We start from the raw sequence: 24317 nt of genomic DNA on the forward strand, positions 1-24317 counted from the left end.
AAAAATGAGACATTTCAGAGTGGTTTTTTATAAAGCAGTCTTAATAGACATAAATAATTAATTAATTGCTTTCCTTATAATGGTTTGCTTTCCTTGTGTGTGTGTGTGTGTGTGTGTGTGTGTGTGTGTGTGTGTGTGTATTTTTATGTATGTCTGTCTTTGTATGTTTTTGTTATGAAACGATATTACATGCTATCAAACCAAATTAATGAAACCCACTAGAAGGGAATGGAATACATGTTTTTATTCCATTGAAAAAAGTGTCCTGTATGTATAATAATTTTAATTATTGGGTTCAAAGAGAGTTATACCTATGGTTATGACATATGCCTTTTCACACTGGAAGTACTTGCTTCTTAAATTGATTAGAAATAATAGGAAGAATGAGACATTTCAGAGTGTTTTTTATAAAGCAGTTTTAATAGACATAGATAATTAATTAATTGCTTTCCATATAATCATAATGGGGGCGGCACGGTGGTGTAGTGGTTAGCGCTGTCACCTCACAGCAAGAAGGTCCTGGGTTCGAGCCCCGGGGCCGGCGAGGGCCTTTCTGTGTGGAGTTTGCATGTTCTCCCCGTGTCCGCGTGGGTTTCCTCCGGGTGCTCCGGTTTCCCCCACAGTCCAAAGACATGCAGGTTAGGTTAACTGGTGACTCTAAATTGGCCGTAGGTGTGAATGTGAGTGTGAATGGTTGTCTGTGTCTATGTGTCGGCCCTGTGATGACCTGGCAACTTGTCCAGGGTGTACCCCGCCTTTCGCCCATAGTCAGCTGGGATAGGCTCCAGCTTGCCTGCGACCCTGTAGAAGGATAAAGCGGCTACAGATAATGAGATGAGATGAGATGAGATGAGATGAGATAATCTTAATGGTTTGCTTTCCTTGTGTGTGTGTTTGTATTTTTATGTATGTATGTCTGTCTTCGTATGTTTTTGTTATGAAACTACATGCTATCAAACCAAATTAATGAAACCTGCTGGAAGGGAATGGAATACATGTTTTTATTCCATTGAAAAAGTGTCCTGTATGTATAATAATTTTAATTATTGGCTTCAAAAAGAGTTATACCTATGGTTATGACATATGCCTTTTCACACTAGAAGTACTTGCTTCTGGGCGGCACGGTGGTGTAGTGGTTAGCGCTGTCGCCTCACAGCAAGAAGGTCCTGGGTTCGAGCCCCATGGCCGGCGAGGGCCTTTCTGTGTGGAGTTTGCATGTTCTCCCCGTGTCCGCGTGGGTTTCCTCCGGGTGCTCCGGTTTCCCCCACAGTCCAAAGACATGCAGGTTAGGTTAATTGGTGACTCTAAATTGACCGTAGGTGTGAATGTGAGTGTGAATGGTTGTCTGTGTCTATGTGTCAGCCCTGTGATGACCTGGCGACTTGTCCAGGGTGTACCCCGCCTTTCGCCCGTAGTCAGCTGGGATAGGCTCCAGCTTGCCTGCGACCCTGTGGAACAGGATAAAGCGGCTAGAGATAATGAGATGAGATGAGTACTTGCTTCTCAAATCTCTTAAATTGATTAGAAATAATAGGAAGAATGAGACATTTCAGAGTGTTTTTTTATAAAGCAGTTTTAATAGACATAGATAATTAATGATTTGCTTTCCTTGTGTGTGTGTGTGTGTGTGTGTGTGTGTGTGTGTGTGTGTTTATTTTTATGTATGTCTGTCTTCGTACACGTATGTTTTTGTTATGAAACTATACTACATCAAACCAAATTAATGAAACCCACTAGAAGGGAATGGAATACATGTTTTTATTCCATTGAAAAAGTGTCCTGTATGTATAGATGAGTAGCATGCTATAGATGCACAATGGTGTAACATAGGGAAAAAATTAAAAATTCAGGTTTTGATTTTCTGTACTGAGATAACTATTAGGCACAATTTTTACAATATCTATATAAATTAGTTGTTTTTACCCATTTTAACCTTGAAATCAGCATTTTAATGATTACCCATAAATAATGCATTGTTTATCGCGCTAAAACGAGCAAAAAAGTCATAAGACAGTGGAAATACTACCTTTACTACCTTCACGTGGCGTCTTTCTCGATCGCACGTGCCTAGAAGCGAACCTTCTAGAACATTCCTGGGTGGTCACGGACTGTCACGTAGCCTAGTTCGGTTGTGAAACTCGCTAGGATGGAGTATTTTCGTGAGTTTAGTGGTAAACTTTTGCGCCGCAATTTCTCTATTCTCGAAATTTATTATTGGGTTCAAAGAGAGTTATACCTATGGTTATGACATATGCCTTTTCACACTGGAAGTACTTGCTTCTTAAATTGATTAGAAATAATAGGAAGAATGAGACATTTCAGAGTGTTTTTTATAAAGCAGTTTTAATAGACATAGATAATTAATTAATTGCTTTCCATATAATCATAATGGGGGCGGCACGGTGGTGTAGTGGTTAGCGCTGTCGCCTCACAGCAAGAAGGTCCTGGGTTCGAGCCCCGGGGCCGGCGAGGGCCTTTCTGTGTGGAGTTTGCATGTTGTCCGCGTGGGTTTCCTCCGGGTGCTCCGGTTTCCCCCACAGTCCAAAGACATGCAGGTTAGGTTAACTGGTGACTCTAAATTGAGCGTAGGTGTGAATGTGAGTGTGAATGGTTGTCTGTGTCTATGTGTCAGCCCTGTGATGACCTGGCGACTTGTCCAGGCTGTACCCCGCCTTTCGCCTGTAGTCAGCTGGGATAGGCTCCAGCTTGCCTGCGACCCTGTAGAAGGATAAAGCGGCTAGAGACAATGAGATGAGATGAGGAAGAATGAGACATTTCAGAGTGTTTTTTTTATAAAGCAGTTTTAATAGACATAGATAACTAATTCATTAATTAATTTCCATATAATCATAATGGCTTGTTTTCCTTGTGTGTTTGTATTTTTATGTATGTTTTTGCTATGAAACTAACTTGCTGTACTTGTTTTTTGTCTATAAATGACGTGTTCCTTCAAAAATACTGAAAGAAAGAAAAGTAAGTCCAAATGAAGAGTTGGAAGGATTTAGACTAATCTGGCAACCCCACTCCCACTCGCTCTGTGCTGTGCTTTGTGAGAAGACGGATGTGTTTCTAAATCTTAGAACCAAAACGTTCTTTAAGCTGGATTTATTGTAAATGGGGGAAATATACACCATTCGTTTTCAACAAAACTCTCACGTTAGTTGTTTACATATCGACAACTAAAGTTATTTGGCGTTATTTTTTGTGATTTTTTTTTTTCTCGTAACGGCTGTGAAAAAGAAAAATGGAGTCAGCGGTTAGCCGCTATCAAGTGGTAAGTAAGCTAGCAAAACATACTAATCAGACATTTTTTAAATAATAATGAAACATATTTTGAAGCATACGAATGGTGTATTTATAAATGTGTTCGCTAGGCTTTTACTCAGCCAAGGCCGTGTTGTTGTTTCCAGTTAGCACAGCTGCTAAAGTCACTGGCTGAATCTTAAATGGATATCGTAGGTGTGATAGTTATTATGTCGTACTCTATCGCACTTATCAGTAGAGTTTGAGAAGAAATGGCTATGGAATTTCTGTATTTTTATTTATTTTATTTTTTACACAGGGCGTGAAACCCATTATCCTCCGTCCTAGGGTTTGTGCTCGTGTAGGGTGTATACAGCCAGTTAAGATTCGGCCAGAGCTGACTTCCGCGTTCCACATTGCACGGCCTTTTCCGGGTATCCGGTGGATTAGCCCCCAGTGGATTAGCCTCATCTTTATGTAGTTTGGCCCCAAGTTCAATGTCAATAAACTTGATCATACGTGTCAATGATTGATCATTCTAGATTTAAAGAGAACAGAGCCTTTTTTTTTTTAAAGTAGGAGTTTTTGACTGGATTTTTCATTTGACTTCTGTAAGGGTTGTCCCAGAGGAAAATTTTGTTTCTCGTTTGTATCCCTTCTGTTGCTCAGGAGACAAAATGGTGATTCTCTTTTAAGGATCATTTAAGTATTACTTTTGTCACAGTTCTTTCTCCTAATTTTGCCTTAGGAGAAATAAAAGAAGCAAAAGATGAGCCATAGCAATGAGACAAGTAGGAGTCACAAAAGAGATATTAGGTTTTTTTTTTTTTGGGGGGGGGGGGCTTTTTCACCTTTATTGGATAGGACAGTGTAGAGACAGGAAATGAGCTAGAGAGAGACAGGGAGGGATCGGGAAATAACCTCGGGTCGGAATCGAACCCGGGTCCCCAGATTTATAGTCTGGCGCCTTAATTGACTGAGCCACGACTAAGACTATTTTATTAGTTGACTAATTTCAACTTTTGTGAGAAATAACGCGAACGTCTGCATCATGCGGGATTTGCGGGTGGGAGCGGGACTGAAAATCATAATTCTTTGCGGGAGCAGGACTCATCCCATTCTCATTCTCTCTAGCCGCTTTATCCTTCTACAGGGTCGCAGGCAAGCTGGAGCCTATCCCAGCTGACTACGGGCGAAAGGCGGGGTACACCCTGGACAAGTCTCCAGGTCATCACAGGGCTGACACATAGACACAGACAACCATTCATACTCACATTCACACCTACGGTCAATTTAGAGTCACCAGTTAACCTAACCTGCATGTCTTTGGACTGTGGGGGAAACCGGAGCACCCGGAGGAAACCCACGCGGACACGGGGAGAACATGCAAACTCCACACAGAAAGGCCCTTGCCGGCCCCGGGGCTCGAACCCGGGACCTTCTTGCTGTGAGGCGACAGCGCTAACCACTACACCACCGTGCCGCCCGGGAGCGGGACTGAAAATCATAATTCTTTACGGGAGCGGGACTGAAAATTCTGTCCTGTGCAGACCTCTAATCTGAGTATTGTTTAAGCCTTTGTTGAGATCTCTTTTGTAAATCAAAAAAAGGACTAAACTGAGATGACTAGAATGAGAATGGTTCAAGATTGTGTAGAGACCTCTTTTACAAAACTGACGGAGCCTAATCTGAGACTCACCAAATAGATCTGAAATGAGAATTGTGTGAGTTTACAGAGAGAGCTCTCTGGTGGATCAGCCTGAGTAAAGTATGAGATGTATAAATTGGTCAACACTGAGCATTATTTAAAACATTGTTGAGAACTCATTTGTAGATTAAAGGGCGTCTACAATGAGATAACTTAACTCTTTTGCTCCAGAGACAAACCTGAGAAGCAGGAGACAAAAGCAATAATCTCATTTTAATATCACTATGATCTCATTATTGTCTAGGAGAAACAATTGAGAAAGAGATCTCATTTTAAAATTTCCTTTCCTCTGGGGTTTTACAATCAGGGTACGCAAGCTAAAAATCACATTAAACACTTATTATCTTCAATATCAAAAGGCTTGACTAAATAAACTTGGTTGTTTATTGTAGCCCTGTGATAGCTCTATTTACCATGCAAAAAAAAAAAATTGGTGATAATGTTATTTTTGGTGAATGTATGGCAATTTAGCAAAATTACTTGCGTCATTTAGAAAAAGTGCTTTTTTGACCACAGGTAGCTCCAAAAGGGATGCACTTACATCATTCTTTATACCATAAAACAAATATTTGGTTCCATATCATTGGAAACATAGTTAAAGTGCCATTCCACCATTGGATGTATTCTTTGGCATAAAATACAATATATTTTATGACAACATGACTAGACAGAGAAATCTTTTAGCTTCAAAATGATATATCAAACATAATTTTTTGACAACGACAAGTATATTAATTTTGCGACCAAAGTCACCTACCCTTTTAATTTCCACGCGGTAGTGAAATGTGATGTCATCGGCAGGTTCCCCTTCTTGTGTACCACGTGTCGGTCTATTTTTAGACCAGGAAACCCCCAAAGTGAGAGTGTCATTTCTCCTCGTATATGGGGGCCAAAAAAATTGCGAAAAATTTGGAGTTAATCTTTCAGTTAGCTAGATTTATTGGTATTAGCTAGATTTATTGGTATTATTTTTATCGCGTTCTATCGGCCATTGCTGATAATATGTGCCACGTCACACGTCACGTGGTACACAAGAAGGGGAACCTGCCGATGACATCACGCGCGGAAATTAAAAGGGTAGGTGACTTTGGTCGCAAAATTAATATACTTGTCGTTGTCAAAAAAATATGTTTGATATATCATTTTGAAGCTAAAAGATTTCTCTATCTAGTGATACCATTTATATATGTTGTCAAAATGTATTGTATTTTATGCCAAAGAATACATCCAATGGTGGAATGGCACTTTAAAGGAACAGTCCACCGTACTTCCATAATGAAATATGCTCTTATCTGAATTGATACGAGCTGCTCCGTACCTCTCCGAGCTTTGCGCGACCTCCCAGCCAGTCAGACGTGCTGTCACTCCTGTTAGCAATGTAGCTAGGCTCAGTATGGCCAATGGTATTTTTTGGGGCTGTAGTTAGATGCGACCAAACTCTTCCGCGTTTTTCCTGTTTACATAGGTTTATATGACCAGTGATATGAAACAAGTTCAGTTACACAAATTGAAACGTAGCGATTTTCTATGCTATGGAAAGTCCGCACTATAATGACAGGTGTACTAACACCTTCTGCGCACTTCGGCAGCGCATTGATACGGAGCTCAGATATCAATGCGCTGCCGAAGCGCGCAGAAGGTGTTAGTACGCCTGTCATTATAGTGCGGACTTTCCATAGCATAGAAAATCGCCACGTTTCAATTTGTGTAACTGAACATGTTTCATATCACTGGTGGCATTCATATTTCTGGTGGCATTCTTGGTACACTCGGGATATTCGTGTTACATTCTAAGCACATTCGAAGTACATTCTATGTATTCGAGCTGCATTCTCTTTGAATTCTTAGACGTTCAAAACATATTCAGTGGCTATTCCGGGAGCCTTCTGAGTGCATTTGAGGTGAATTCATACAGCATTCGAGGCACCTTCCAATCAGACTTCGGGTGGTATTCGGGCAGCAATCGAACCGCACTCGTATGGCATTCGAAGTGCATTCTTAACATTCTTACTGCATTCTAACAGCATTCTAGGTATTCCTACTGTGTTCCAACTACATTTGAACTGCATTCGAAAGCTAATACACCCGGAATGTGCAAGAATCATTCGAGGCAGGTTTGAAATGCATTCTAAGTATTCGAATGGCATTCTTACAAAGCTGTAAGCTTTTCCGTAAAGTAAAATAGTTGTAATGATAACTTAATCAGATTGTCACAAATCTATATAAACTTCTACTCTCTATATAGTTGAGTAGAATATACTCTTATGAAATGCTTGTTTTAATTCAACTGCATGTTGAATGTTATTTTTCCAGTTGGTTATTAAATGAATGAGAATAGTGTAATAGTTGTGTAGTAGAGTAAGCGTAAATGTGTGTAATTGATAAATAAAGCTGTGAATTACTGCCTATAACAGGGAATAGGTGTGTGTCTTACACACAGGGATGTATTAATGGATTGGCATTTGGGTGATATATGAGCACAAGGTATTGATATTACATTACATTACATTAATGACATTTAGCAGATGCTCTTATCCAGAGCGACAAACAACATACCCACAGCATCCTGAAGAGCAGTTGGGGGTTAGGTGCCTTGCTCAAGAGCATTTTGGCCATTCCTACTTGTCCAGAGAATCGAACTGGCGACCTTTTGGTCCCAAAGCTGCTTCTCGAACTATTAGGCTATGGCTTCCCCTTGATAATATTGATATTGCAAATAACTTCCATCCCATTTATTATTTTTGCCAACTGTTTGTTGAATCAGTAATTAGAAGAAGAAGCCTTTATTTTTAAGCAGTGTATTAATGGATTGACATTTGGGTGGTGTATGAACACAAGGTCTTGATATTGCAAATAAATCTCATCCCATTTGTTATTTTAGTCAACTGTTTCTTTAATCAGTATTGTGTGAACATTGTATTGTGTTTTTTAAATGTGACACTGGTCCCCCCCCCACACACACACACTTTTTGTATTTTTCTAATGTTGCAATGACTTTATGAATTGTGACCCTGTATTACACAACTGTAGTCCTAATGAATGCTGGAGTGTGTATAGGGTTACAAGGTTCAATCTTCATTAGTTTTTAATTATTAGCAAGGTGGTCTTGGTTAAATCCTGAGCTTGGGTTACTGTCTGTGTGGAGTTTGACATGTCGAAATGGGGTTCCTCCTGGTTAGGGATTAGTGTAATAGAATTTGAAAAGCAGATTTTGTAGCATTTTGATCTATCAAATATACTGTCAGTGGCATGTCTGTGACTAATGTGGAAGTGACGTATCTGAACAAGTTGCTCTGAGATTCTTATCGGCTTTCTGAGAAGCATCGCTGACTGAAAAGCTGATTAAGTCAGTCATCATCAAATGCAAAAGTGTAATGAGGGAAATTCAGAAGTGTGTAACTCACAGACATTACATTGTTGCACAGATTAAAAATAGAGGAAAGAAGGCTCAGAACACACACACACACACACACTAATGACTTCACACTCTTGCTTCAGACAAGATCAGATGTGTGTCTTATGCTGCTTTTCCACTACCAACGCAGCTGAGTTGGGCTGAGCCGTGCCGTGCTGAGTTGGGCTGAGCCGTGCCGTGCTGAGTTGGGCTGAGTCGAGCTGAGTGGGGCTGTTGGAGTTGCATTTCGACTACAACCGCGCTGAACCGTGCTGGCTGGAAGTGGGTGGACACATTGGGTGGAGTTAGCGAAAGTGGGTGGACGTCACGTGATGTCGTTAGGCGGCGCAAACAGTGACATCAGTGATCTTTTAAGCGGTAGTCTCACGACCCGGAGAGTAAACAATAAACATGGAGGACATTGAGTCGTTAGTGTTGCTGGTCTTGGTGCTGTGGCTTGTTGTCACCAACAACGCCAACAGATACTGGCAAGAGCGTATAGATGAGGCGAGGCGCATAAGGCTTCAGAAATTCTCGTAATTTGTAATTCTTCTTCTTCCGGGTTTACGGTGTTTACAGATCCCAGCGTGCTCGCGGGGCGTGTGTGGGCATGTGAGGACACTCCTCCTCACCAATCAGTGCACAGGGGAGTGTCTGCTCATGCCCCTAGCCTCACTCGGCTCGGTTTGGCTCGCTTCAGCCCCACTCCAAAACCGTGCGAGTTTTGGGGGCTGAGCAGGGCTGAAGCGAGCTGAGTCGTGCTGCTCTGAGGTAGTCGAAACGCGAGCCGTGTCGGGCTGAAGTGAGCTGAAAAAGGGTAGTGGAAAAGGGCCATTACAGTATTATAGATCTGGTGTGTGTGTGTGTGTGTGTGTGTTTGTTTTACGGTCAAAGATCTGCAATTCCATAATTTTGTTCACTGAGAAACCTGCTAAATAGATTTTGAAAATCATTTTTTAAATAAACAATATAGTAATATAGAAGAATATTAGCAGTAGTGATAAAACGAATGTTGGGGAAATGGAGCATTAGCATGTGTTAAAAACAAACCACAAATCAGGATCTTCCAGAAGAATACAGTGCCTTTTAAACATTTTTATTACTGTGTAATCAGGTTCTAAATCTAGAACACATGAAGAATCTCAACACCACAGTGATCTTCTGCACAAAGGCGCACACACACACACAGACTCTTTGAAACTCAACAAATTCACCAAATAATGGAACGAGTCACAGCATAGAGTGCTAACTGCTGTACCACTGTGACGCCCAAGTGTAATATTCACTGTTTTAAGACAGGACACAGGAGCATGTACAAATGAATTTAGAATCAGCACTTACCTATGATCAACATGTTGCACTGGCTCATTTGTAGTTCATTCTCATGACTTTTCTGCTCTGCTTCATTCATTAATTGTGAAGTACATACAGATCACTGATGAGAGAACATGTTGTTTGCATCACATAGTTGGGCTATGAGTACAAGGACAGATACCAGTATCAGTGTGGATGCAGACCAGAGAATTATTTATGGGGTTGGATTCCTTCTGTTTGTAATGTTAGCCTCAGATTAAATGAACCACAGAATTACAGGAAGGGAATCTCTGAAAATCCTCTTCAAGGCCCTGTTATTTCATATGTTTCATGTTTAATAATTTTTGTGTGCTCGGAAGACCTGCAGTGGTTGTATTGGGAAGTCTCTGCAGTGATTGCTGGCTTTTAAAATGTTATGCCTTCGCCTGTGCTTCTTGGTCATAAAATCTTCTGCCAAATCACACATACGGTACTGTGCAAAAGTCTTAGGCACATGTAAAGAAATGCTGTAGACCAAAAATGGCTGAAAAATAATGAAATTCAGTGTTTCAACATTAAAAAAATGCTATAAACAGCAGTAAGCCACAATTAGGGATGGCGGAAACTAAAAAAAATCTTGACCGACCACCGAGCCTCATTAGCCGGTTAAAGTCGGTTAATCTATGAGTTTAAACAGGGATGCAAACGGCGCGCCTTTTGGCGGATGCCGCCTTTTTCACGGCTGAATCGTGCAGATCCGATTTTTTTTTTTAGGGGGGGCGTTGGAGTGTCTGAATAATTTCATCAGAGTAAATTCTGTATTAAAATTACTACATAAGCAAATGCCGTTACAGTCCATGAAACATAGGAAGTATGAGAATAAAACAGTATTTACCTTTAGTTTGTGTGGAGAGATATGATCTGCAATAACATGCATTGTTGGCTACAGACCGAAACATACTTTCAGAATGCACTGGCCAAGGCAGGACTAAACTCGATGTGCCTTCTAATAATAATTTAAAAAAAAACCAGAATAGTAATTTGTAAGCTAAAAAGCCTGTGTCTACACTTTTTTCTTTCGCCGAGTGGCAGCTGTGTTCAACTGGGGCGGGACATGACTGAATGGGTGTTTCTGATTTGTCAGCTGTCTTTAACTGGGGCGGGAGGGCGGGACATGACTGAATGGGTGTTTCTGATTTGTCAGCTGTCGTCCTTGCACCGCATGGCATGCCCCAAGCGTTTACAACACAGAATTCCAGGTTCTCCGCTCCAAAATCAGCAGCTTCAAAACAATTGATTTTTTTTTTTTTTTAACCGACAACCAAAAAAAAATTAACCGGTTAACGTTGATTCGGTCAACCACCGGTCAAACGGTCATCGGTTAACATCCCTAGCCACAATAAATGGAAAAAGTGTCAATATTTGGTGTGACGTGACCCTTTGTTTAAAAAAATAGTAGTCTCAGATACAGTGAGTGCAGTTTTATAAGGAAATGAGCTGTAGGTTTTACTGAGCATCTTTGTCGAACCAGGTACAGTTTTTCTGGACACTTTGACTGTCACACTTGCTTCTTGATTTTGCAGCAATAACCAGCAGCCCTCATTATGTTTTCTTTTTTAATCTGAAAAGTGGTCTCTTATGTAATATCCTCCTGGGAACCAAGAAAAAAATGTGTCTCTCAATTTCTCTCTTGTTGTGATTTCCTTACTAGGAATTTCCCAGCAACCCTCCTAGTCACATGATATATCATTGGAAAGCCCAGGATGTACTCTTTACAACACACCAGGATTCAAGTGAATAGCTTGAAAGAGTAAGAGGGTGTGCACGTAAAACAAATGTCAACTACAGAGGACACAAGTCTATGGGTTGGTTCTCAGGAGGATATGCTTCCCAGATACAAACATTTTTTTCTGTAACATTTAATTTTGTGCTGGAAAATGAACATTTGGAACTCTAAAATGTTTTTGTACTGACTCGATAAGTCATAAAATAGAAATCTATAACAAAGTTTGCATGAAAAAAATAGGGTGCTGAAGACTTTTGTACAGTACTGTATATTATTCTGTACTGGACTGTGGCAATGTGTTATTTCATCATTAAGTGTTGGCGATGAAGTTATAAAGGTCAGCTTAGGTTGAGTTTCAAATTAGAGCGACGGCTACAATTATCGACACCTTAACGATCTTTTGGCCATTGCAAAAGTAGAAAAGACTTTCAATACGTAAAATGTGCATGAGTAATTACTCAAACTTCCGCTGGAAAATAAAATTAGTTTATTCCCGATTACTTAGGGTATCAGATCACGTGACACCGTTCCACAATTATTGACATCCAGATGATTATTTATAAAAAAAAATAAGTGGGTATGTGGTATTAAGTTAACAAAACAGTTTTTATTTAAAATTTGTTTTACATAGACTTTTATATTTAGTACAAAATATATTTTATATAAATATATCGATGTCGCTGCTTACGTAAATGAGGAAGTAATCCTAATGTTTATAAACAAATGAACTGATAATGTTTAACCTGTGTCAGAAAATCTTTTTGTTCCACTTTCTACCCACGTTCTAAGTATTTTCATAGATCACATTTTGTTAATTATTCATTGTTTTTTGTATTAATTTCTAATTTTGTAGTTTACCAATAAATTTCAACAGGCAATTGACATTGTAACCACCTGAAAATCCAGGTCAAAGGTTGCGTGCCATTCCTCGAACCAAAATCTAAAATGTCTACTGATATTGTAATATGTGGTAGGTATTTACAGCAAACTGCAAAAAAAAACCAACATATGAATATTTCAAGCATGTAATTTATTAGTTAAGAATTTAATTCTGGTCTAATTCTATTTATTGCAGTAGGATTGCAAATACTCTATAAGCATTCCATTGTTATGAATCAGAAAAAATTATAAATCACAGCACTTTTATTTTTTCAAAGTACTTCATCTACTTCAACAATGCTACACAAAGATCAATACATAACAGTTGTAAATGTCACTTAATTCCACAGGGTGTCGATAATGGTGGACACTGGTGAAAGTGATCACTATTATCGACACCTCACATGACTTCTCAAATGCATGTTTAGAATCAAAATGGGGACTGTCAAATGAAAGAGAAGAGAAAAAGTAGGTTTTGACAAGGATCTCATGAAACATCGGTGAATTTGATCAGTAAAAACCTGTCCATGATCTTGGCACCATGCTTACCTGTGATGATGACATCTGGGTTTTCCTCAAATTGCTGATCATGCTAAAAAAAATTTCCATCTCTGGTAACGAGCTGTGTCATGAGATAAGATCAAAGGGTGAGGAGGGTTTTCTGGTTGATTAATTAACCAATAATAACTGTTGTAACTGAAACTTACCTTTTGTAATTTATTTATTTATTTTTTTAAAATTGGTAAATCTGAAAAGGCGTCAATAATTATGGACTGTTGATAATTGTAGCTGCCGCTTTACTTGTATTACATAAAAACTCGGTACAAAGTATTTTACCTGTGCACTGCTGAGGTTATTGAACCATAGTGAGGGACATTAAACCAAAGACCATCATAAAAATGGTACCTACTGCCGTCTGTCTACGCTGCAATACAGATGTGAGTGGGGTTGTCAAACTCTCACGGTTACCAGAGGACTAGCCCCCTACTGTAACCCTAGCTATGTAATAGGCGAGAGGCCGAGGGCTACGGAAACGGAGATTGGCACCGCCCTATGCGCCACATGGCGTGGGAAGGGACTTTGAGGGACAGTGGGGTGGTATATTGCCATAGCATTGCTTTTTTTTCTCCCCATTTTTATTTCAGGAAAATATAAAATAGTTGAATTCTCATAAACATTTTTATAGAAAGTGGTGAGCTGTAATGAGGGTGTAAAAAGTGCTGATGGAGGGTTGACTCAGAGCTGATTCTGACCTCCCTGAGGCCCGAAACCAAATTCTGATAAGGGGACCTGACACCCCATTGCTCCCACTACAATCCTCCCTCCTTTGAAACATTTTTCTTCATTTGTTGGTCTAAGAATAAGTAGACATATACAGAACAGAATTAGCTATAAAAAAAAACAATATTTGAGTGGGATATTTTCTATAGAATCACAAGTGAATATACTGTATGTCTGGTTAATCAACATTTTAAATACGATATGTGATCAGTAGTCCATGTCAGTCCATTGCTTTCCATCTTGGATTAGTCCAGAGTTGTGATTCAGTGTTGACTGAGAGAGTAGACAAGCATTGTTTTGTAACATTATGAAGAATGCCATCACACCCATATATTATCTGGACTGGTTCCCAGTGAGGTTGTGAAACTTGCATGTGCATATGAACACATTAATGTGTGATGCGATTATCTTTTCCAAGCTGCAGCTATTAAACATAGTTGCCCATTGGCATACAAATGTACAGTCAGATCCATGAGTATTTGGATAGTGACACAATGTTCGTAACTTTTGTCTCTGTACACCACGACAGTGGATTTCAAATGAAGCAATCAAGATGTGATTGCAGTGTAGACTTGTAGCTTTAATTCAAGGCATCTAACAATGTCACAATCATTTAGGAATTACAGCTGTTTTCTTCGTAGTTGCTTCATTTTCACAAGCTCAAAAGTAATTGGACAATTTCATGGCCCATTATGGTTTGTTTCCTCATTATTTCATGAAAATTAAGGAGATAAAATGTGTGGAGCCTCACAGTACAGATGGATAATGACCTAAAAGAAATGGAATGTTCTTAAATGGCTGAGTCAGTTAACCCAGTTGACCCATGCTTTTCATTTACTGAAGACAAAACTGAAGGCAGAAAGTTCCACAAACAAGCAGCAACTGAAGGCAGCTGCAGTAAAGGCCTGGCAAAGCATCTCAATAGAGGAAACTCGGTATGTGGTGATGTCCATGATTTCAGGCGGTCATTGACTGTAAATGAGATGCTTCCAAGTATTAAAAATGGTGCTTATATTTATAATTGTTAGTTTGTCCAGTTACTTTTAAGCCTGTGAAAATGGAGGGACCATGTAAAAATGGCTGTTTCCTAAATGGTTAATGCATTATTTTTGTTAAACCCCTTGAATTAAAGTTCAGAGTCTACACTTCAATCACATCTTAATGGAATTCAAATCTATTGTGGTGGTGCGCGGAGGCAAAATTACGAAAATTGCGTGGCTGTCCAAATATTTATTGACCTGGCTGTAATAAATACCATAGTTGTATTTCACTCTCACTTTTGTCAGGCACAGAGTCAAAGAACATGGCCCTGGAAGTGGCTGGCAATAAAACAAGACACGGAAGGACAAATCAGACATCAATTTAATGTTACTGTTATTGGCTGACATCAACTTTGGAGAGGAGAGAATACAAGTTTACCTGATTGTTGTTCCCACAATTCACATTTATAGTGTTTTTTTTTTCTTCCCCTCTTTTCATGACCAGAAGGATAGTTCTGCTTCATTCGCTCATCAAAGTTGTTACATTGACGCACACTTGTACACAAGGGGGAGGTGGAGCCCTTGTGCAATTTGTGGGGCCATACGCAATTTGCGTAATGAGCATATAGAGCAGCCCGTCTCTGGGCTGAACACGTCAAGTTTATTTGTATAGCGCTTTTAACAATAAACATTGTCGCAAAGCAGCTTTACAGAATTTGAACGACTTAAAACATGAGCTAATTTTATCCCCAATGAGCAAGCCTGTGGCGACGGTGGCAAGAAAAAACTCCCTCAGACGACATGAGGAAGAAACCTCGAGAGGAACCAGACTCAAAAGGGAACCCATCCTCATTTGGGCAACAACAGACAACATGACTATAACATTAACAGTTTTAACATGAAGTCAGTTTCGTTGATGTTATAACTCTTCATTGAGGGAAACTTGAGTGCAAAACTGTTCATGACCACTGCAGTCCTAAAGTTAGCAAGTCAACTGTAGTCCTCAGCCATAAAAGCATTACTGTAAGTGTCCAGAGTGTCTTCCAAATGTGACTTTCAACTGTCCATATGGGGCTGAAACACATAATACACGTACCTCAGTATTACTGTATGTGTTTCATTACCACAGTTTTCTGGTTACACTTCTCTGTTTACAAACTCTATTAGCTGAGACGCCATGTGTTCCCTTGAGGCAGAAAATCAACCTTGTAATCGTATCTCTTTTACACTTCAAGCGTTCTCACTAGCAACAGGAACATGGTACAAGTGTCAAGGTACAAACTTAAATTTGTTTTAAAGGAACAGAAAAGGTTCTTTAGTCCCAGTTATTGTAGTTAATGCCTAGTTAACTACTGTAGCAGTTCTGTCCCATGATAGGCTTTGTTCCCTCTCAGCTTCAGGTTTACATGATATTTTATGAAAATATAGAACACCACCACTTATGGATCCTTTAGACTCACCTTTAGATATATATATATTTTTTGGTTTAAGCAGTTGCACAAGGTACCATGGTAGATTAGCAGTGGTGGGATTTGAACTTGCAACCTTCTGATTAATAGCCAGAAGCTTTTACCACTGAGCTGCCACTGCTTGGTGTTTCTTACTCAAACTGCTATCACTGTTTTCAGTTGCACAATGAGGATGATCCCTCTGAAACAACCCTTGCTGAAGAGCCTTCCACTTCCTCCCAGGCCGCCGCAGCTACCCACCCTGTCGCTGCGACATCAGATGGCGAGGTTCCTCCCCCCTCTTATGCCAGCTTGGCATTAGGAGCTACAGCCACTCCAGGTATGTTCTCAAAACTATTCACTATTACAAACTTCTTTCATAGATAACAATCAACACCCTGCTGGGAAGGCTGTCCACTGAGTACGGCCAGAAGGACATTAGTGAGATCGGGCACTGTTGTTTGTAAAAGAGGCCTTGGGTGTAGTCAGCGTTCCAGTTCGTCCCAGAGGTGCTCAGTGGGTTTGAGGTCAGGGCTGTCTGCAGGCCACTTGAGTTCTTCGACTCTACCCATAGCATCATGTGTCTTCATGGATCTCATTTTGTGCATAGGGACATTCTCATGCTAGAACAAATTTGGGCTAGGCCCTTTGGTTTCAGTGAAGGGAAATCTTATTGCTACAGCATACAAAGACATTCTCGACAATTGTGAACTTCATACTTTATGACAACAGTTTGAGGAAGGCACACATATGGGTGTGTGGGTCAGGTGTCCAAATATTTTTGGCCATATAGTGTATAATGATTATTATAAAAGTAGACATACAACAGTTAATTTTATCTAGACTGTTGCAGACTTTTGAGTTTATGGAGCGTGATGATCAGGATCAGTACAGTTCTCCCTCCTGTTCCTCAAGTAATGTGATATGAGTGGAGACTTTTGTAACGTCATTCATTCAGTGGAATATAAAAGACTTTTTACAGTTTGCTGTGGAACATTGTGACCTACTTGAGGTGCTAAACTGTGCGTGCGTGCGTGCGTGCGTGCGTGTGTCTGTCCACAGAGCATGTGTTTCAGGGGGATTTTCCTGTTCCACCCCCCTACAGTGTGGCCACATCACTCCCCACCTATGATGAAGTCGAGAAAGCCAAAGCAGCTGAACTTGCAGCCTCGACTGGAGACAGTATACCACGAGTGAGACACACCCACTCTAACACGCATGCACACACACACTCGCACACAAACTTTATACTGATCCAGGATATTCTCTCTCTCTCTCTCTCTCTCTCTCTCTCTCTGTCATGTCTTTGTCTTTCTCTCCAATTTATTTCTCAGGATGAGGATTTTCCTCCGCGAGATGATTTCAGTGATGTTGATCAGCTGCGTGTCGGAAATGACGGCATCTTTATGCTGGCCTTCTTCAGTAAGTGTGCGCGTGTGTGTTTGCTCACTCTTTGTGTGGTTGTGTAACTTTGCGTGTGCACTTTACATTTGCTAACTGTGTGTGTGTGTCTCTGCAGTGGCCTTCCTTTTTAACTGGATTGGTTTCTGCTTGTCCTTCTGTCTCACTAACACCATTGCCGGCCGTTATGGAGCAATTTGTGGATTTGGCCTGTCACTCATCAAGTGGATCCTCATCGTCAGGGTAAAACACACAGACACACAATATGTTTCAAATGCAAACAAGCAAATATTTTAAAATATTTAAAAATATTTTACTACATGTGTGAGTTTGCTAAGAAACACACACCACATTGATATTTACATGTGTGGAGTGTGTGTTACAGATAAAATTTGTGACCTTTAGTCACCTCATTTCTAACCAGTAAGAAAGGTAAAAGTGAAAGCAATAAATGTAATAGCGCTGTGTTTATTCTGTACTAAAGTGAACTGTGCCTGTCCTATTTATAATAAACTTTTATTTACCCATCCTTGAGGAAAAGACACCTACTCTAATGAATCTCACAATTCATCAAATTAGGAAGTGTTTAAGGCATGTACGCATTCAGGGCTCGACATTTAGGACTGCCCGATTGCCCGGGGCAAGTGAAACATGCATTCGGGCAAGTGGGATATATCTCCGACATGCCTGACCGGGCAAGTTGGAATGAGCATATATTACGAGCTAGCACCACAAAAATTAGGCTTTTTGATCTTTTATTTCAGTTCCTAAAAGCATCCCTCACTATGTATCTGCCATTATGTCTTGGCTGTTTTCTTAGTCTCGGTTTCATTTACTGCTTTGTAAGTTATTTTATATACCCCCGCTGTTGTAGGATGGTACATGTACTGTTTATAGACCCCTTGTGCATGACGTCACGCATCACGTGATAATTACAGCTGGGGTCAGACAGATACCGTCTTTCATGCAAGCAATATGGTTAATTTTTGTGCTGTGTTTGCTTGTTCAAACAGAGAAATAGATAAAAGGCATTACTGTCTCCCTGCTATTAAGAAAAATGTTAACAAATAGAAGCAAATGCTTCAAGAACAATGGGGAAATGAGTGGTTAAAGAATACCAAGAAAGGAGCTCAGCCTGAAAACTCCAGAGAAATTCACGATTGTATTTAAAATGTATTTTACAAAAACAGAAAGTCGGAAGTGAGTATGGAAGAGTTTGCTTAAGAATCTCGTTTTATTTTTTTTCTGCTCGCATTCGAGTTAGTTCCTTCATGAAAGTGTTTGATTTTCTTAAAGGTGAAGCAGCTTCCTTATTCGACACAGAAAACCCAGATTGGTTTCAAACAACTCGGGCATAAAAAATTCAACAAGGAGAGACATGCAAGATAAATACTGAAAGAACAGATTAAGAGCAGAGAGAGCTGGAGCTTTGTTTCTGTTTTCAGAGGAACACAGTCATGTGCAAAATATTTATATATTGGGGTTGTTTTTTTTGTTACATCATCCACCTCTAGGTTTATTTAAAAAACAAACGCTGCTTCATTGACACACTGGCTGCACTGAGTCAGTTACAGGTTGCCAGGTCTGCATAAAACACCAGTAACCTACACACTAAACAATATTTTTAAACTCAAACATTATCCTGACTGTCATGACGCAGCACGGGTTTTTGTTTGTTTAAATCTAGAGGTGGATGATATAACAACAACAAAAAATGATATATAAATATTGTCAAACGCAGTACTGTTCAAAATCTTGGCACCCTATTGTTTTCTTCATACAGACTTTGTTACAGATTTCTATTTTATGATTTCTACATTATCGAGTAATGAACCTACAGTCTGAGAGAGTTCTACATAAACATGCTTAACTTTACAACAGCTGCATGCATATGAAATGGAAATAAATCGACTAAGGCAGGAAAAACTATTTTGGATAAAGTTGTTATTGTCCGTTGCAAGTAAAAAGTAACCAATAACCAAACTTAATAATAAACTTAATCAATAACAAAACTTCAATTCAATGTGTGAGCTTCATTTTATGTTGCAATTCACAACTATTCTATGGTTTTCCTAAAAAAAAACAACCCCCAAAAAACGTAGTACTCGCAAAATAGGGGGCAAGTGATAATATTAGGGGGCAAGTGGAAATTAACCCCCACTTGCCTCCCAGGGCAAGGGGGTCTAAAAGTTAATGTCGAGCCCTGGCATTAAAGTACCCATAATATATAATAATATAAGAAGATTAAGTACCCATAATATACTGCCCTGTGTGGTGTTTTCAGCGAGCAGCGTATTGATTCAGTTTGTTTTATTCTTTCAGTTTTCTGATTATTTCACCGGGTACTTTAACGGACAGTACTGGCTCTGGTGGATATTTCTGGTTCTGGGTAATTTATTGTTTATTATTATTATTGATGTTTATTTTTTTTTCTTATTTCATCCTTAAGAGGTTGATAGTGTAAACATGAAATGTATTATTATTAGGTATTTAAAAAAACTTAATGAATAATTAATAAATTTCTCATGCAGTGACCTAACTCTGTGTGTGTGTGTGCGCGTGTGTGTGTGTACACATAGGTCTCCTGCTGTTCTTTAAAGGTTTTGTGAACTATCTGAAGGTGAGGAACATGTCTGAGGCCATCGCCAGCACACAGAGAGCTCGCTTCTTCTTCCTCTATTAAAGGTATATACACGTGCGTGCAATGACCAATGTTGTGCAAGTTCACGCTTGACAAGAGCTAGCTCAAAGTTGTTTATACAGATTAAAATGACCTAGTTCACATTCATAGTTCACAGTACCAAAGATGAACTAGTTCAGGTTTATTTCTTATGTATTTTTTTTTTTTTATTGCATGTTTACTACCATAGGATCACATATATTGTTTTTTTTGTTTCTTGGCTTTTAAAAGTAATGTGATTATACCACTCACATTAAAACAATGGTTCGTTACTCGATAATGTAGAAATCATAAAATAGAAATCTATAAAACAATGTACGTTTTACCACTTGATGATAAAGCAGGACAACTAAAAACAGATCGGTTTACGAATGTAATTCCTTGGGTGCTGCTGTAAGACAGTTCTTCTGATGCTTTTTGCCAATTGGCAAACAGCTTTTTTGTGCATTACTACCATTGCCTGGTAAGGACCTTCTGGTGCATGAGTGAACGATGCTCACGTTCATTCGTTGCAAACTAATTAATTCAGTTCACTGTTCATCAAAAATATGAGCATATTCAATGAGCAGCACTCATTTGTCAGGTTCATGCACAACACTGGCAATGATGTTTGCATTGCAACATGGTACATTTAAGGCATGTACATATGGTATAAGGAATTAGTGTTTACCACTAACTCTCTGCCAGTGTAAATAATACAGCAAATTGTGTAATAGTATACAACCCCAAAACAGAAAAAGTTGGGACAGTATTTTGAAATTAAAACTGAAAACAATGATTTGTAAGTGCCTTACTGAACTCAAAACAGTACCACAGCATGTTATTTGATGTTTTACCTCATGATTTTTTTTTTCCCCAAATTAAGCAGTTATTTAAATTTTGGTTATTGCAGTACATTTCAAAAAAGTCGGGACAGTAAAGCTTTTACCACTTTGTAATGCTACCATTCCTTGTCACAACACTTAACTCTTTCACCACTGCATAACTTCATATACAGACTGCTATATAACTTTATATAAGAAATACCTGAGATAGGCTCCAGCTTGCCTGCGACCCTGTAGAACGGGATAAAGCGGCTAGAGATAATGAGATGAGATGAGACTAAATAACTTTGTGATAAATTCACTATAAACCAGAACACAATTTTAAACAAAAATATAATGAACTAGAGTGTGCCATAGTGACACATTTGGTACCATTGGAAACTAGAGGAATTCTGCTTCGAAGAACATCAAGTTCCAATCTGTAACACTTATGACAATAAACTGAATACAGGTAAATTTGCGTTTTATCCACTAATATTTACTGAAAGAAAGATTCATAACCCTAATTAACATAAAATAACATTGTGCTTATCTAAATTACATCATTAGAAATCCCGGGTAGCTATAGCATCCATACATCCCAGTTTACCAAAACACTGTATGCCTGAGGACCTTCCAGATCTACTCCTTTACCTAATAAAAAACTATTAACAAAAGGTTTGACTAAAAAGATGTTTTCAGCCAAGACTTAAACACTGAGACTGTGTCTGAGTCCCAGACACTACTTGGAAGGCTATTCCATAATTGTGGGGCTTTGAAAAGGCTCTGCCCCCTGATGTAGCCTTCATGACATGAGGTACCAACAGATAGCCTGCACCTTTAGATTCAAGTAGGCGTGGTGGGTCATAAAGGACCAGAAGCTTGCTCAAGTACTGTGGCACGAGACCATTCAGTACTTTAATGGACAATACTAGTATTTTATAATTAATGCAAAATTTGATTGGGAGCCAATGCAATTTGGATAAGGTAGGGGTGATGTGGTCATATCTTCTAGTTCTAGTAAGGACTCTTGCTGCTGCATTTTGAACTAACTGGAGCTTGTTTATGTACTTATTGGAACATCTAGACAGTAAGGCATTACAATAATCCAACCTAGAGGTAACAAAATCATGAACTAGTTTTTCTGCATCATGTAGTGACATTTCTTATCTTGGCAATATTTCTGAGATGAAAGAACATTATCCTCATAATGTTATCAATATGAGTTTCAAACAAAAGCCTGGAGTCAGTGATCACCCCGAGGTCTTTTACTGATGCACGTGAAGGACCTCAGCCATCCCAACCATGGACTTTTCTCTCTGTTGAGGTCAGGGAAGTGCTTTCGCTCCTTTAAGGCCAACACGGAGAGAATGAGGAGCTTCTTCCCTCAGGCCATTCAAGTTCTTAATCAGGACGATAATGAACAGTAACGGACAACAACTAGGTCTTGTCACCACTTCACTTTTATTCCCCCCCATCTCTTACACCTCTTCATGCAATTTCATCCAACGAAAGTGCAATATATGCAGTACATTTCTATTGCAAATGTATCTCTTTGTGCAACTTCACTTCCTTACAGTGCAATATATTTCACTATGTTTGTTATAGTGCAATATATTTCAATTTTTTAGTGCAATATATATTATACATATTCTGTATATTGTATATTATGCAGTGTATATTGTGTATAATTGCAGATTTTTATTTGTGTTTGTATAATGTGTGTGTATTCTGCAGAGCACTCTAACATCACATTATGTTTCTTCATTTTTAGTTTTTATGATATTAAGTTCTATTTTACTCCCTTTCTTTTTTTACTAAGCCCCACCCCCTTATGGAGCATTGCAGTAAGCATTTCACTGCATGTCATACTCTGTATGCTTGTGTATGTGACAAATGAATTTGAATTTGAAGAATGTAGATTAAATGCCAACACCGAAGGGAAAAAAAGACCCGCGGCAAACAACTCGAAAACAGGAACTACATCACAAAAAATTACATCACATATCTAGATCCCTATGTAGTTTTTGTTGAGCAAAGTTGTTTTTAAACATTTCAATGATTTTCTCATGGATTTGTTGACAAACTGGAGATTCTTGGCCCATCTTTGCTCCTCAAAGACTAGGCCGTTTATGGGTACTGATTTTGTACCAAAGCATAATTACAATCACCTGTTGACATCACCTCTTTTAAATCACATAATTATTTAATTGTTTTACCTCATTACTAGCCTGAAATTGCCCTGTCCCAACTTATTTTGGAATGTGATGCAGGCACGAAATGCAAGAATGGCTGTATATTAACAACTGAAATGAAGTTGAGCAGACAAAACTTGAAATATCTTGTGTTCATATTTTCTTTTTCTTTCCTTCTCTGTCTGTCTTGATGTCTTTCTGCCTGTTTCTTTCGGTCTCTCTCCACCTGTCTCTGTTTCTCTGTGTCCTTCTCTATGTTTTTTTCAGGATAACTTCCCTGAGCATTCCTCCTCAGGGACAGAAAGTGAATGCAGCAGGAAAGGACATGAAGAAAAAGAGCTAGAGAGGACAATAAGGAGTTCTGCAAACCCCCACCCTATTATTAAGCCACTCGAGCTTTATCAAATCCTTATTTCATCCCTGATACTGATGATTTTTGCCAAAATTCCATGTAGTTTAATAATGAAGTTTGAATATTTACTGTTGAGTTACAATCTACAAACTGCACACAGACAAATTTAAAACAGAACAAAGAACCCTCAGAAACATGCAGCCAAGATGTCCTATGCAGTTTTCTTAATTTAAATGTGATTTAAACAGTGATTTGTTGGTCATTAGCACTTTTTGAATTAAGGACCTTGGCAAGTTTTATTGCAGTATTAGTCTGTGCTTGATAATTGTTTAAATAATAAGGTCAAACTTCATGCTGATGTATATTTTTTGCACATTTTCTGAGAAGTTTCTGATGCTGTTGTTTGCTTAATTTTATTGAATTGCTTGTGTGAATTTTATTTAACTGTGTTCTGATTAGTTAAATGCAACAGCCAGTGAAACGGAGAAAATTTGAGAGGATTTTGAAAATGTTCAGGTCCGCCTCCTGTCCATTTCATTGGTTCATAGCCCTATCCACTTTAAGGAAGTTTGCGTTGAGCTAATAAATACTCCCATGTTTAAGTATAGATTAGCATCATTAAGATTTTAAGACTGGAAGTGCAATTCTCAGATATTCTTTTTGTTATTAGATTTTTTTTTAAATTGATTAAATAATGTGTAAATTTCCTCAAACTGTGAACAGGGATTATTGTAGGACATATAAACTGCCTAAATGTGGCAACTGTTCGATCAGCAATAGTGGATGATTAACATAGCTCAGTGCATGGTTATAACACACAGATGCGCCATTTTAATCTGAATAATGAAATAAAACCTGACAAAATGCTTGCAAA

General features: G+C 39.0%; 1 protein-coding gene across 1 annotated transcript; it reads left to right on the plus strand.

Moving 5' to 3' along the window:
- Positions 1–3014: 3014 nt before the first annotated feature.
- On the plus strand, positions 3015–24317 carry ndfip2 (Nedd4 family interacting protein 2). The gene is made up of 8 exons (XM_060898603.1): positions 3015–3274; positions 16193–16352; positions 17075–17205; positions 17347–17434; positions 17532–17656; positions 19736–19802; positions 19993–20098; positions 23359–24317. The coding sequence occupies exons 1-7, from the start codon at positions 3245–3247 to the stop codon at positions 20094–20096; spliced, it is 705 nt and encodes a 234-aa protein (XP_060754586.1). The 5' UTR covers positions 3015–3244; the 3' UTR covers positions 20097–20098; positions 23359–24317.

This window comes from Neoarius graeffei, chromosome 18, assembly GCF_027579695.1.
Source record: "Neoarius graeffei isolate fNeoGra1 chromosome 18, fNeoGra1.pri, whole genome shotgun sequence".
Lineage (NCBI taxonomy): Eukaryota > Metazoa > Chordata > Actinopteri > Siluriformes > Ariidae > Neoarius > Neoarius graeffei.

Bases quoted from the DNA above. Each gene is read 5' to 3' on its own strand.
- ndfip2 (XM_060898603.1), top strand. From the start codon at position 3,245: ATGGAGTCAGCGGTTAGCCGCTATCAAGTG. The intron at 16,353-17,074 runs GTATGTTCTCAA...GTCTGTCCACAG, and splicing joins AGGAGCTACAGCCACTCCAG to AGCATGTGTTTCAGGGGGAT. The intron at 17,657-19,735 runs GTAAAACACACA...TTATTCTTTCAG, and splicing joins AGTGGATCCTCATCGTCAGG to TTTTCTGATTATTTCACCGG.